This window comes from Cebus imitator, unplaced genomic scaffold (genome assembly GCF_001604975.1).
Source record: "Cebus imitator isolate Cc_AM_T3 unplaced genomic scaffold, Cebus_imitator-1.0 Scaffold240, whole genome shotgun sequence".
NCBI lineage: Eukaryota > Metazoa > Chordata > Mammalia > Primates > Cebidae > Cebus > Cebus imitator.
Genome location: NW_016107555.1, coordinates 2,769,223 through 2,781,014, shown reverse-complemented (window position 1 = coordinate 2,781,014; position 11,792 = coordinate 2,769,223). Strand labels below are relative to the sequence as shown.

At 43.0% G+C, this 11,792-nt stretch overlaps 1 protein-coding gene and 1 pseudogene across 1 annotated transcript; one reads left to right on the top strand and one right to left on the bottom strand.

The window, feature by feature from the left end:
• The first annotated feature begins 304 nt into the window (after positions 1–304).
• LOC108282409 lies at positions 305–2,681 on the top strand. Its single transcript, XM_037727835.1, has 3 exons — positions 305–446; positions 779–947; positions 1,251–2,681. Exons 1-3 carry the CDS (start codon positions 305–307, stop codon positions 1,828–1,830), a joined length of 891 nt encoding a protein of 296 aa, XP_037583763.1. The 3' UTR covers positions 1,831–2,681.
• Positions 2,682–6,316: 3,635 nt separating this feature from the next.
• LOC119466915 lies at positions 6,317–6,426 on the bottom strand (annotated as a pseudogene).
• Positions 6,427–11,792: the final 5,366 nt, after the last annotated feature.

Genomic DNA, 11,792 nt, shown 5'->3' with positions numbered 1-11,792 from the left:
GGCAACTTGGGGGACACATTCTCGAGCTGAACTGGTGTCTCTGGAGTCCATGTGAGTTGGGCCTGTGGGGGTCCCACAGACAGGGACCCCTGGCATTGCTGACGGGTGAAGGGCCTGCGGCAGCAGTCTCTGACATTACTTTCTCCCACCACCTTTCCCACTGGCTTGCACATCAGTAGACACACAGGATATGAAGCAGGAGCTCTTCCTCACCCTGTCATCAAGCAGTCTGTTTCTGCCTTCACCTTTCTGCATCTGACCTTTCACAGGGACCAAGAGAAGAGCCTAAGGAGCAGCAGGCAACATGCTGAAGTGCAGAGTCAGGTCAAGACTGGGTTTGTCTGAGCAGCTAGTGAGTAAGAGGGCTGTGACCAGGGCTCTGAGAAATAGGGACAGGGGCCATCCTGACAAAGAGAAGAAAGAACTGCCCGGGGAAGGTGAAGAAGGTAACTGTTAACCCTTCAAAAAGTGTCATGGCCTTTAGTAAGATGAAGGCCGGCCCGTAAGAGATGCCAGCCAAGCAGATTTTCATAGAAGGGTGGGAATGACCTGTTGGCCTGATCAGGCACCCGGGTTCTGATTGCCTTCCTAGCCCTGCCCACACACACTCCCCGCCCGACGCCCTTTCCCTAGCCTAGGTCCCTGAGTTTCTCATCCGTTGCTCGCTTGTGTCTATTGCGTGTCCTCTTCGTCCATTCGACCGGGGCTAATTAGCTGTTAAGGCAGACTCCAGTTCATTTCCGTTCACCTCATTATTTGTTTCTCTTTTGGGCTGAAGCCCAGCAACAAACATTAACATTCCCCCTGCAGAACAGGCATACAGAAACACGGAAGCATGTTACACACAGCGCACTCTCACAGCATGCACGCGTGCACACGCACACACACCTGCTCCGCTGCTATCCTGTGCGAGGTCTCTGTGGCCCCGCTCTCTCAGGGCATCTAGGGTAACACCCCTTTCCATTTCAGACCTGGGACTCGGAAAAACGTAACAAACGGTGTAATGGAATGGCCCTGGGCAAACAGGGAAAGGACGCTGGGAGTTTCGGAAAGCACAGTCCCCCCGCCCAGCACCCGTTAAGGGCCGCTGCTGGTGTCTTGCACGCAGCTGTTTCCTCCTCCGGCCCTCCTGTTCCCCGGGCCGCCTGGGCACCGGCGCCTGCACTCTGCATTCATTGCAATACCGTAAACCCTGTTTCTAGCCGTTTTCAATCAAGTGGGTGACCGTCCAAATTTCCGTCTCAATGGAGATCAACTGTTCTAAATCCAAGCTCCCAGGAAGCGTTCCAGGGCTGGCCTGACTTGGAATTTAAGCAGCAGCTCCGCCCTCCATGGAGTGAGCAGTGGCCGGGGCTCCGGATGAGGCGGGCCTGCCCCCTCGCGGCCACGGTGCTGCACGGCAGCTCTGAGGGCTCGCGAGCTGTGCAGCCGCCAGTCAGCTCCTCCCGAGGACGCAGGGAGGAGGCACAGGAAGAGAGTCGTTCAGTCCCCAAGTCCCATCCCCTTTCCCTCCCCGACATCTCTCCCAGTTGCCCAGCTCTGGCTCCGTCGAGCTGCCGTGGTCTGTTAGCTGGACTCTGCCTCCAGCTTCTGTGTGGAATCCAGGCACCTCGCTGCAGGACACTCGTTGTCGATCCTCTGCGATCTCTAATTAAGGCCCTGCTGAGCCTCCTGTTAATCTGCAGGGAGGATCCTCCAGCGGAGAGACACGCCCTTCCTGCAGAGGCGCACCGCCAGCCACCGGGGACCAGGCGGGCGGCGTTTCTCCCGACACGCCCGCCGGAGGAGGCGACGACCCTCCCTGCGCTCGCGCTGAACCCCTGTTGCTGAGCTGCAGTTCCGGAGGTGTCCTGTCGCTCAAATGTGGGGACGCGGGGGAACGATCCAGAAGGTAAATTTCAAAGCAGGCAAAACCTCTTGGCCCTCCACAACCTGGCCTCAAGTTTCCCTTCTAGCCTTAGTGCTGGCCTAGAATGAAGGGCTGGAATCAGACCGCCTGGGTTACAATGCCAGGTGGGCTAGGTTTTAGGCAGGTAACTGTATGAAAGGCTCTCAATTCTAAATTTCTTTACAAGGTTGTTATGGAGACTAAACGAGGTCGCCTGAATATCAAATTTAGCACAATGCTTGCCACATAGTGAATCATCAATGAATGGCAGCTGTCATTTTCCCTCCCGGGTTAGGAAAACAAATGGCTTGCTCATAGTTCTGATACGGGCCTTGCACTGAAATTCCCATGTCTGCACCTTGGCTTTTGACACCGTTTGCCTGGAGCGTCCACTATCACCACCTTGGTCAAAGCCACTGTCACCTCCTGCAATAGATTAATTCACCTTCCTGCTCCCGCCCACAGTTATGATCTTTTAAAATGTAAGTCAGATTATGTCACTCATCTGCTCAAACCCCTATTGCAGCCCCCGTTTCACTCGGTGGAAAAGCCAAAGCACTTACCATGTCCTGGAGGCTCTACGTAATCTGGCTTTTTCTCCTCGTACTATTTCCCATTGCTTTCTCCCTTGTTCACGCCATTTCTTCCACAGTGACCAACTGCATTTGCTGGAACACACCAGCAATTTATTGATGGCCTTCGTGTTGGCTTTCCGTTCACCTAGAATCTTTTCCTCACATACCTGCGCAGCTCTTTCCCTTACTTTTCCATGACTTTGCTCGGTCGTCACCTTAAAAAAAAAAAAAAGCCAGTCAGGCATGGCAGCTGATACCTGTAATCTCAGCACTTTCAGAGGTGAAGGCAGCAGGAGCTCCAGACCAGCCTGGGCAACACCGCAAACCCTCATCTCTACAAATAATACAAAATATGTTTTTTTGTAGAGAACTAGTGGCACACACCTGTAGTCCCAGCTACTTGGGAGGCAGGAGGATCATTTGAGCCTAGGAGGTTGAGGCGGCAGTGTGAGCCATGATCATGCCACTGCACTCCAGCAACAGAGCAAGACCCTGTCTCAAAAAAACAAATAAAAATCAATCCTGATCACGTATCTAAAATTTCAAACTGCTCTATTTTCCCTGAGTACTTCCAATCCCCTTTATCTTGCCCTACTTCTTTTCCATAGCATATACCACATTCCTTACCACCTTCTAAAATAATATATAATGGGCTGGGCACAGTGGCTTACGCCTGTAATCCCAGCACTTTGGGAGTCTGAGGCGGGCAGATCATGAGGTCAATAGATCAAGACCATCCTGGCCAACATGGTGAAACCCCATCTCTACTAAAAATACAAAAATTAGCTGAGCATGGTGGCATGTGCCTGTAGTTCCAGGCACACCCTACTTGGGAGGAGGAGGCAGGAGAATCACTTGAACCCAGGAGGCAGAGGTTGCAGTGAGCAGAGGTTACAGTGAGCTGAGATCGTGCCAGTCCACTCCAGCCTGGCGACAGAGGGAGATTCCATTTCAATAAATAAATAAAATTATATATATATAATATATATGTAATTATTAATATATATTTATAATATATATAATATATTATATATATATTATATATAATGAAGCCAATCATTGGCAAATTAATCTCTCATAATTTGCTGGTACGAGTGTAATTTGGTACAAGTACTTTGGAAATCTTTTAGAGAGTATCCACTAAAGCTAAAAATACCTTATTTTACTCTTGCATGTAAATTCAACAAATTGCAAATCCAACAAAATGTATTAGGCTAAGCCAATCAAGAAATTAGGCTAAGCCAATCAAGAAACTCTCATGCGCCTTTGCCAGATACTCACTTTCCCAGCTCCTCCTTGTAGCTAGGGGAGCCCATGTGCCCAGTTTTGGCCAATGAGATTTAAAGAGCAATTCTGATAGGAAATTACTTAGGAAAGATTTCTCCTCTTTAATAAAAAGAAGATAGACACACAGTCTGTAGCTGCCTCCTGTTTTCTGCCTTTGCACAAATGATGCCCAGAGCTGCGACAACCATATATCTTCCTTGAGAATCATAAAGGTAAGGACACAGAGCCCTAAAATAGCAGAATTATCAGTCACCTACCTTCAGACTTTTTGTTCTAAGTTAATTATCTTTATTATTTAAGCCACTATTAGCTAATTATTCTGTTACTTGCAGCTGAAATCATTTCTAACTGTGACTGTTCCCTTATAAAGTACTAGTGTACAAAAGATAATCATAAACTGGTAAGACATCTTACCGTGCTCTCTTTAATTTTCCCAGTGTCTTCATGGTCCTTTGGTGAGTCTCCTCCTTACAAGTTTACTAAAATGTCATTTTCTATTCAAACATCTTTCAATGGTATATGAACTCACTAATAAGACCAATAACTTTCCAAAGGCCTTCAGGGCTAAGACAGACATTTAAAACTCAGGGAAATTCTACACAGTTGCTGTCTCCTGTTGCAGATTGACCAACTGCTAAACTCTGACAGTAACATGTCTTAACCTACATTTACCCATAAGCACACCAGTGTGCCAATTCTATAAATGTAAATACACTGTGAACAGGTGAGCAGGGCTCAGTCCTGGTTGAGAAGGCAAATTACTATGAAGTTTAATGAAGTTCTAGGATCCTTCCCTTGCATAAATCCTTTTTTTTTTTTTTTTTTTTTGAGAAGGAGTCTCACTTTGTCGCCCAGGCAGGAGTGCAGTGGTGCGATCTCAGCTCACTGCAACCTCCACCTCTCGGGTTCAAGCAATTCTTCTGCTTCAGCCTCCTGAGTAGCTGGGACTACAGGCATGCACCACCACACTCAGCTAATTTTTGTACTCTTAGTAGAGATGGGGTTTCACCATGTTGGCCAGGAGGGACTCCATCTCTTGACCTCTGGATCCACGTGCCTCCGTCTCCCAAAGTGCTGGGATTACAGGCGTGAGCCACTGTGCCTGGCCTCGTAAGCCCTTTTCATGCTTGGGGCCCAAGCAATCTGTTCCCATAGTCATATGCTTTTGTAAAACTTGTGAGATACATTAACTACAATTGGTTAAGACTTCTGTCTCTTTCTTCTCCAGCTTACCCTCTGTTACACTTGCTCTTCTGTAGGGTGGTGTTTTTGTTTGTTTTGGAGACAGAGTCTTGCTCTGTCACCCAGGCTGGAGTGCAGTGAAATGATCTTGGCTCACGGCAACCTCTGCCTCCAGGGTTCAAGTGGTTCTCCTGCCTCAGCCTCCCGAGTAGCTGGGATTACAGGCATGCACAACCATGCCTAGCTATTTTTTTTTTTTTTTAGTAGAGACAGGGTTTCCCCATGTTGGCCAGGCTGTTTTTGAACTCCTGACCTGTGGTGATCTGCCTGCCTCGGCCTCCCAAAGTGCTGGAATTATAGGCATGAGTCACTGCGCCTAGCCAAGGGTGGTCTTAAAGAGGCAAGGGGTGACTGGATTCAGCTAAGGGGAAGCTGAGTTGAAGAGACATAGAGTTTGGGTTAAGAAAGGTTATTTTTATGTGGTTCACTTCCATATCTAAGTTATTGTTGGCTATTGTGGTGCAGGAATGGCTTCCAGCAGTATTTCCAATGCTCCTTTGCTGACTCAACCAATATCTGACAGACAAGTGCAATGCTGGAGGTCGCATTGTGATTTGACTGTAACTTATTGCACTTGGCATTGGAAGTCTGTAGGTAATCACATAGAAAAAGTTATCAAAAGTATGACGCCAGAAGCCAGCCTGTGGAAAATTCTGCCAATCATCAGTTATGTAAAAATCTGAGCAGAGGATTTAATTCTCAAAGACGCCTGGTCAAAATGGAAGTTATGTCCTGTCAGAAATATACATGATAAGCAGTGTATGCAATTATAAGCCCAATTATAAACCCAGTAGTTTTTATTTTTGAGGTAAATCACACAAAATCAATTTTATCAGAAATCCTGTGATTGCAGGACACAAACCAGTGCCAGGTTCACAATGACTGTGTCTGTTTGCTTAGGCATGTATTTTACACATCCCAACATGTTGGATCACATCACATCCTGAAGACAAACAGCAGCTTTAGACAAAACAGAATGAAAAAGGATTCATCAATGGTGGACAGCAACCTAAAGAAACAATCTAATGATAAAATCACCACACATATTTATAAAATAAGTACATGTATGTAGTGTAAGAATGATCATAAGTAGCTTAATACAATGATATTTAAATTTTATTTTACTTACTCCGCTACATGCCTTAATTTCAGATAGCTTTGTGTATTTATTCAGAATTATTGATCATATTAAATTTCAAAAGAATTATAAAGATATGTGTAAGGTAATTAATTCATTAATAAAAGCATTATATAATTTTTCCTGGACTTTTGATGTTTGTGGTATATTTGTCAACATTTTATTCTTTTTTAATCTTTTTCTTTATGACAGACAGGGTATGTGCGGATGTTGTCACAGGGTTTGAGGGAAGCATGTCTCACACCCCTCACACATGAGAACCCAACCATCATCACATTTATGAACTACAAAAGGATCAGCATTTTAAAATTAGTAACGTGAATTTTTCTCATTTCAAGTAAATAGCTGTTTACATACCCAATTTTTAATCTTTTTTTTGTTTTACTTTTTATTTCTTTTTTAATTTTGGGTTTTTTTTTTCTATTTTCCTACACACCAATTTTTTATTCCTAACTTTGCATTCTTTTTCTTAAAGAGAGCCTCTGCCAAATTGCGTAAGCTCCTACACAATGCATAACTACTTCTGGTGATCCGGCGACAGTCACAATCGCTCAAGACTGCAAATGATATTTACCAATTTGTCTGGTTACTTTGGAAGTTCTTTCAACATCCGGCTTTAAAAGGGCAAGAATATTAAGCAAGGAGAATTGAAGCTGCTTTATGGAATACCTACATAGTTTGTTAAGTGAACATAACCTAATGTTAAAGTAGAACACTTCTCACCTCAGTGTCTCCGGAGGGTCTGATATTGTGGCTCTCAGGTACCCATGTGTGCATGAGACAGAACACTGTTAAGAGGAATCTAAAACAAAACGAACCCTGATGTTTGGGTTTGGTTTCAACATTTAAGGCCATTTATCCAAGGACTTCTTTCTCTCTTCAAGAATATAAAAGGTTTTTTTGGAGAGTAAGAAGAAAAAAGAAAGATTCTAGCGAGAAGGGTTTTGTGGAGAAGTTTTTGCTGTAAGCCTGAAAGTCCTGTATCTCGAGAGAAGATAAGGGGTGAGGGGACACCTGAGCCTCCCTCAAGTTTTGAGGGCCTTCAGCACAGCCATTCTGAGAGCCTAATATGTGTCACCTGAAGTTTGAAAGACAGTGAGCCGAGAGCTGATTTCTGCCCCAGAAAATCTGCAGAGTAAGAGAGAAGCTGGCCAGTTGTGTTGAGGACGATGGAGCCAAAGCAAGTAGCTGCTATGTCTGGGAAATTCCCACCACCTCAAGTCCCTGCAGTGGAAGGACAAGGCATGTTCCCTCAATGTAGGGCACAACAGAGGACCAGCGATCCTGAGGCTGTGTTAGGATCTACCAGAGAGGACCTCCTAGAAGGGGCAATGGGACTCCACGGTGTGTGGGGGTGGATCCTCTAAAGTGGGAGTTGCCAGCAGAAAAAGAGGCATCAACACAGCTCCAGAGATCCCACAGAGGGGGTACCCCCCAAAAGAGTGCTCAAGACAATATCAGCCTTAAACATCAGCCACATTCAGCACAAAGCCAAATAATGGCAAATAGAGCTGAGTAAGAAAATTCCCTTCTACTATTTTTGATTCCTCTCTTTATGTCCCAACCCTAGAGGCAAGTCTATTGAGGAAGAAGGAGCAGGAAAAGAGAAATGAAGATCAAGCCTTCCTCTCTCACTGCAGGTAGCCAGCTCACACTAAGCTGCCCAAGAAAGGGAGACCATTCAACACTAAATAAAATTTAGGGTTTTAGGTTTTTCCAGGGCTAGGTATTCTAATGTGTGTATTTAGGCTGTGTTTGTGACTTAAAATGACCACAGGACAGACTGTAAATTACCTTGAGGTGAACTGTATTCCTCCAAGGCAAGGAAAGATTGCCATATGAAATAAACTTTATAGGATCAATAAGAACAAAAGTCAAGTTATGTTTTTATCACATTCCACATGTCAAATTTGTTACATTAAGAAGAACCTATTAGAAAGCTATAAATAAAATGTTAATAATGGTATTGTTCTGATACCATTTTCTGATCCTTTTTCATTGGGATTTAGTGGAATCCATATTCCTAGGTGGCCAGATTCATGTCTCTGTCTTGATATTAATCTGAATCATTCATTCATGAACCCAACAAGTATTTATTGAGATCTGACAAGTTTAGCTTCCTAAGCTCTACTTTGGACATGTCCAACACCCCTACTCACGAACCTTCTGTGACTCCCTACTGTTTACAACAGACAGGAATATCAGTAGGGTAAGGCTTTACCTCACCTCCTCCCTCTCTCATTGTGTGTTCTGATGCCTGCCTTAGGGGCTGGGGTGTGCCCTTACCTCCCCTTTCAAGAGCCCACCCTCAGTGCTGCTCTAAAAGCCACTGTGATGTGTCAGAGGATTCATTTAATTTGCTCTTAGTAGAGCCCCTATCCTCTGCCCACCTAAATCACTTGGATAAAAAGGGAATTGAATTATATTTCATTTAGATCCAGGAATTTGATATCCTCTTTTGGCAGCAGCCCAGCAGTAATCACTTTAGCCCAGATCCTTTCTCTAATGCTGTATCCTGGGGAAGGAAAGCTTATGGGGATTTCATGAGTGGTCCTGGTGAAATGACAGTTTATCTATCTCCAGGGGCTCTTTAGTCTCCGCCTCTTGCACCTGGCCCTGACAGAAGGTTTGGAGGCTTTGGGGTCAAAGCAGTTCGGTTGGGAGAAGAAGGACAGGAACAGCAGTTATAAATGTCTGACTGCAGCCCACTTGTAAGAAATCTTTGCAGTTCATACAAATGAAGTGGACTGAAATGCACTATTCTAGAACAATATGCCTCCCTAGCGTCTCCCCTGCAGCCTCCATATACCCTGTTTGGGAGAGTATTAAAATGAATTTTTGGCTGGATACGGCAGCTCATGCCTGTAATCCCAGCACTTTGGGAGGCCTAGGTGGGTGGATCACTTGAAGTCAGAAGTTCAAGACCAGACTGGTCAACATAGTGAAAACCCATCTCTACTAAAATTACAAAAATTAGCTAGGCATGGTGGCATATGCCTGGAATCCCAGCTGCTGAGGAGGCTGAGGCACAAGAATACTTGAACCTGGGCAGCAGAGGTTGTGGTGAGCCAAGATCAGCCGCTGTACTCCAGCCTGGGCCACAAGAGCCAGACTCTATCTCAAAAAAAAAGAATTTTTGACTTAAGTGTGATTATCCTGTTGCAGCTTATTGTACATCCAAAATACAAGTATTGGAAGATAAGATTAACACTTATATTCTGTGCTTTTGTTATTATTTTTTATTCTGTTCTAGGTACTTCGTATATGTGATATCATATTATATACATCCTTCTGTGTCTGACTTATTTCCCAAGCATGCTTTGACGTTTCATCCATGTTGTAGCATATATCAAAATTTTATTCCTTTTTATGGATGAATAATATTCGCGTGTGTGTGTGTGTGTGTGTGTGTGTGTGTGTGTACAAACCACATTTTGTTTATCCATTCATCTGTTGATGGACACTTGGGTTGTTTATACCTTTTGACATTTGTCAGTAACACTGCTATAAAATTTGGTGGCAAACATCTGTTCTTTACCTCTCCAAGCTCTACATTTAGATAGATAGATAGATAGATAGATAGATAGATAGATAGATAGATAGATAGACTGATTGATAGATAGATGATAGATAGATAGATAGATAGATGTAGGTTTCCATAGCTAGATTTCCGCTTTTGATTCTTCTGGGTATATACCTGAAGTAGAATTACTGGGTTATATGGTAGTTTTATGTTTAACCTTTTGAGAAATTGTCAAATTGTTTTCCATAGTGTGTGTACCATTCTACATTCTCACCAGTAATGTGCAGGGTTCCAATTTCTAACTTCCCCACCAACAACTGTTATTCTCCATCTTGTTCTGTCTTTTACTTACAGCCAAGCTAGCAGGTGTGAGGTGGTACTCATTGTGATTTTGATTTGCATTTCCCTAATGACTAAGGATACTAATCATCTTTTTATGGGTTTATGGGCCATTTGTATACCTTCTTTGGAGAAATTTCTACTCAAGTCTTTTGCCCATTTTTGAATTGGGTTTTATTTTTGGGTTTTAGATGTTCATTATATATTCCAAATATTAATACTTTATCAGTGCTTTGCAAATATTTCCCCCCACCTAGTTGGTTGTATTTTTGCTTTTAAAGTATCCTTTGATACACACAGGAAAAATTGTATCCTTTGATTCACAAAGACTTTTGATGAAGTCCAGTTTATCTATTTTACTTTTGCTTCCTGTATTCCTGTATTTGATTTCAAACTGCATGACACATGAATTCTGTTTGAATGTCTCACAAAAAGCATCCTAGCAGTCTGGGAAACAAAGGGAGACCCCATCTTTATAAAAAATTTAAAAATTAGCTGGGTGTGTTCCCAGCTACATGCGAGTCCGAGGCAGGGGGATCAGTTGAGCCTGGGAAGCCAAGGCTGCAGTGAACTGTGCCTGTACCGCTGCACACCAGCCTGAGCAACAGAGTGAGACCCTTTCTCAAAAAAAAAAAAAAAAAAAAAAAAAGGATCTTAGGCATCTTGATTTAGTTTTCTACTCTGTGTCTATCATCACATAAAGGATTGTCCAAACAGCAGAATTTGTGTGTAGTGGAGTGCTCTTTTATATGTGAAAATCTCAGACTAAATAGCTTTATTTACAATAGCCCAAAATTGTCAATAACCCAAATGTTCATCAGTAATAGAATGGATAAACGATGGAATATTGAAACAGTGGAACAATTAAAAACAATAAAAAAGAATGCAGCCCTACTTTAGGTACAAACATGCATTAATCTCATTGACAGACTGATAAGGAAAGAGGCCAGACACAAAACTACACATACAGTTTGTTTCCTTTTATTATGAAGTTAGAGAGCAGGCAACACAAATCAGTGATTATAGAAGTCAGGTCTGTGGTTACATGAAGTGGGATATTGAGAAGAGTCATAAGAGAGAAAAGGAAGCCTTCTGAGCTGTTGGAAATAATCTATATCTTGATCTAGGCAGTGGCTACATGGGTGGGTGGGGGTATGGGGTGTATGTACGTAAATTCAAGTTTACACAGGATTTGTACACTTTACTGTTTATATATTGTACCTCAGTTTAAAGCATTTTTAAATCTCTGGCTAATGGTCAGGTTCACAGAGTTCATGCTAGTATATCATGATAGTGATTTTTCTCATCAGAATATAGTCTGCCTTCTTTGGGAAGTTTTCAAATGATAACTGAGTTTAATCAATTAGCAGCAAACAGAACTCTTTAAAAAAGTGACAGATTCTTGGAAATTTGCTTGTTCGAAGGAAGAGCTTCCCTGAGAACTAGTTAGAAGAGTAGTAAATCATTCACTTCTCTATCATTGTTTATTCACAAAATAAAAATAGATTGCCTGGAAAAAACAAGTAATGAAGTAGGATGCTTTGATTGCTGTAGTATTTGAAATTATATCCTGATGGTTGTGCAAAAATGAGAGTTATGCTAAGATATTTTAGATACCAGGAAAAGGGATTGAAAAGGATTATGAGCATTAAAGCAGAATTTTTTTTCCCATTTATTTATTTTATTGCATTTTAGGTTTGGGGGTACATGTGAAGAACAGGCAAGATTGTTGCATAGGTACACACATGGCAGTGTGATTTGCTGCCTTCCTCCCCTTCACCTATATTGGGCATTTCTCCC

Excerpts from the sequence above, each read along its gene's own strand:
- LOC108282409 (XM_037727835.1), top strand. The coding sequence starts at position 305 with ATGCTGAAGTGCAGAGTCAGGTCAAGACTGGGTTTGTCTGAGCAGCTA. Across the intron at positions 447-778 it reads GCCCGGGGAAGGTGAAGAAG|CCCAGCAACAAACATTAACA; the intron begins GTAACTGTTAAC and ends TTTGGGCTGAAG. Across the intron at positions 948-1,250 it reads GCTCTCTCAGGGCATCTAGG|ATCAACTGTTCTAAATCCAA; the intron begins GTAACACCCCTT and ends GTCTCAATGGAG.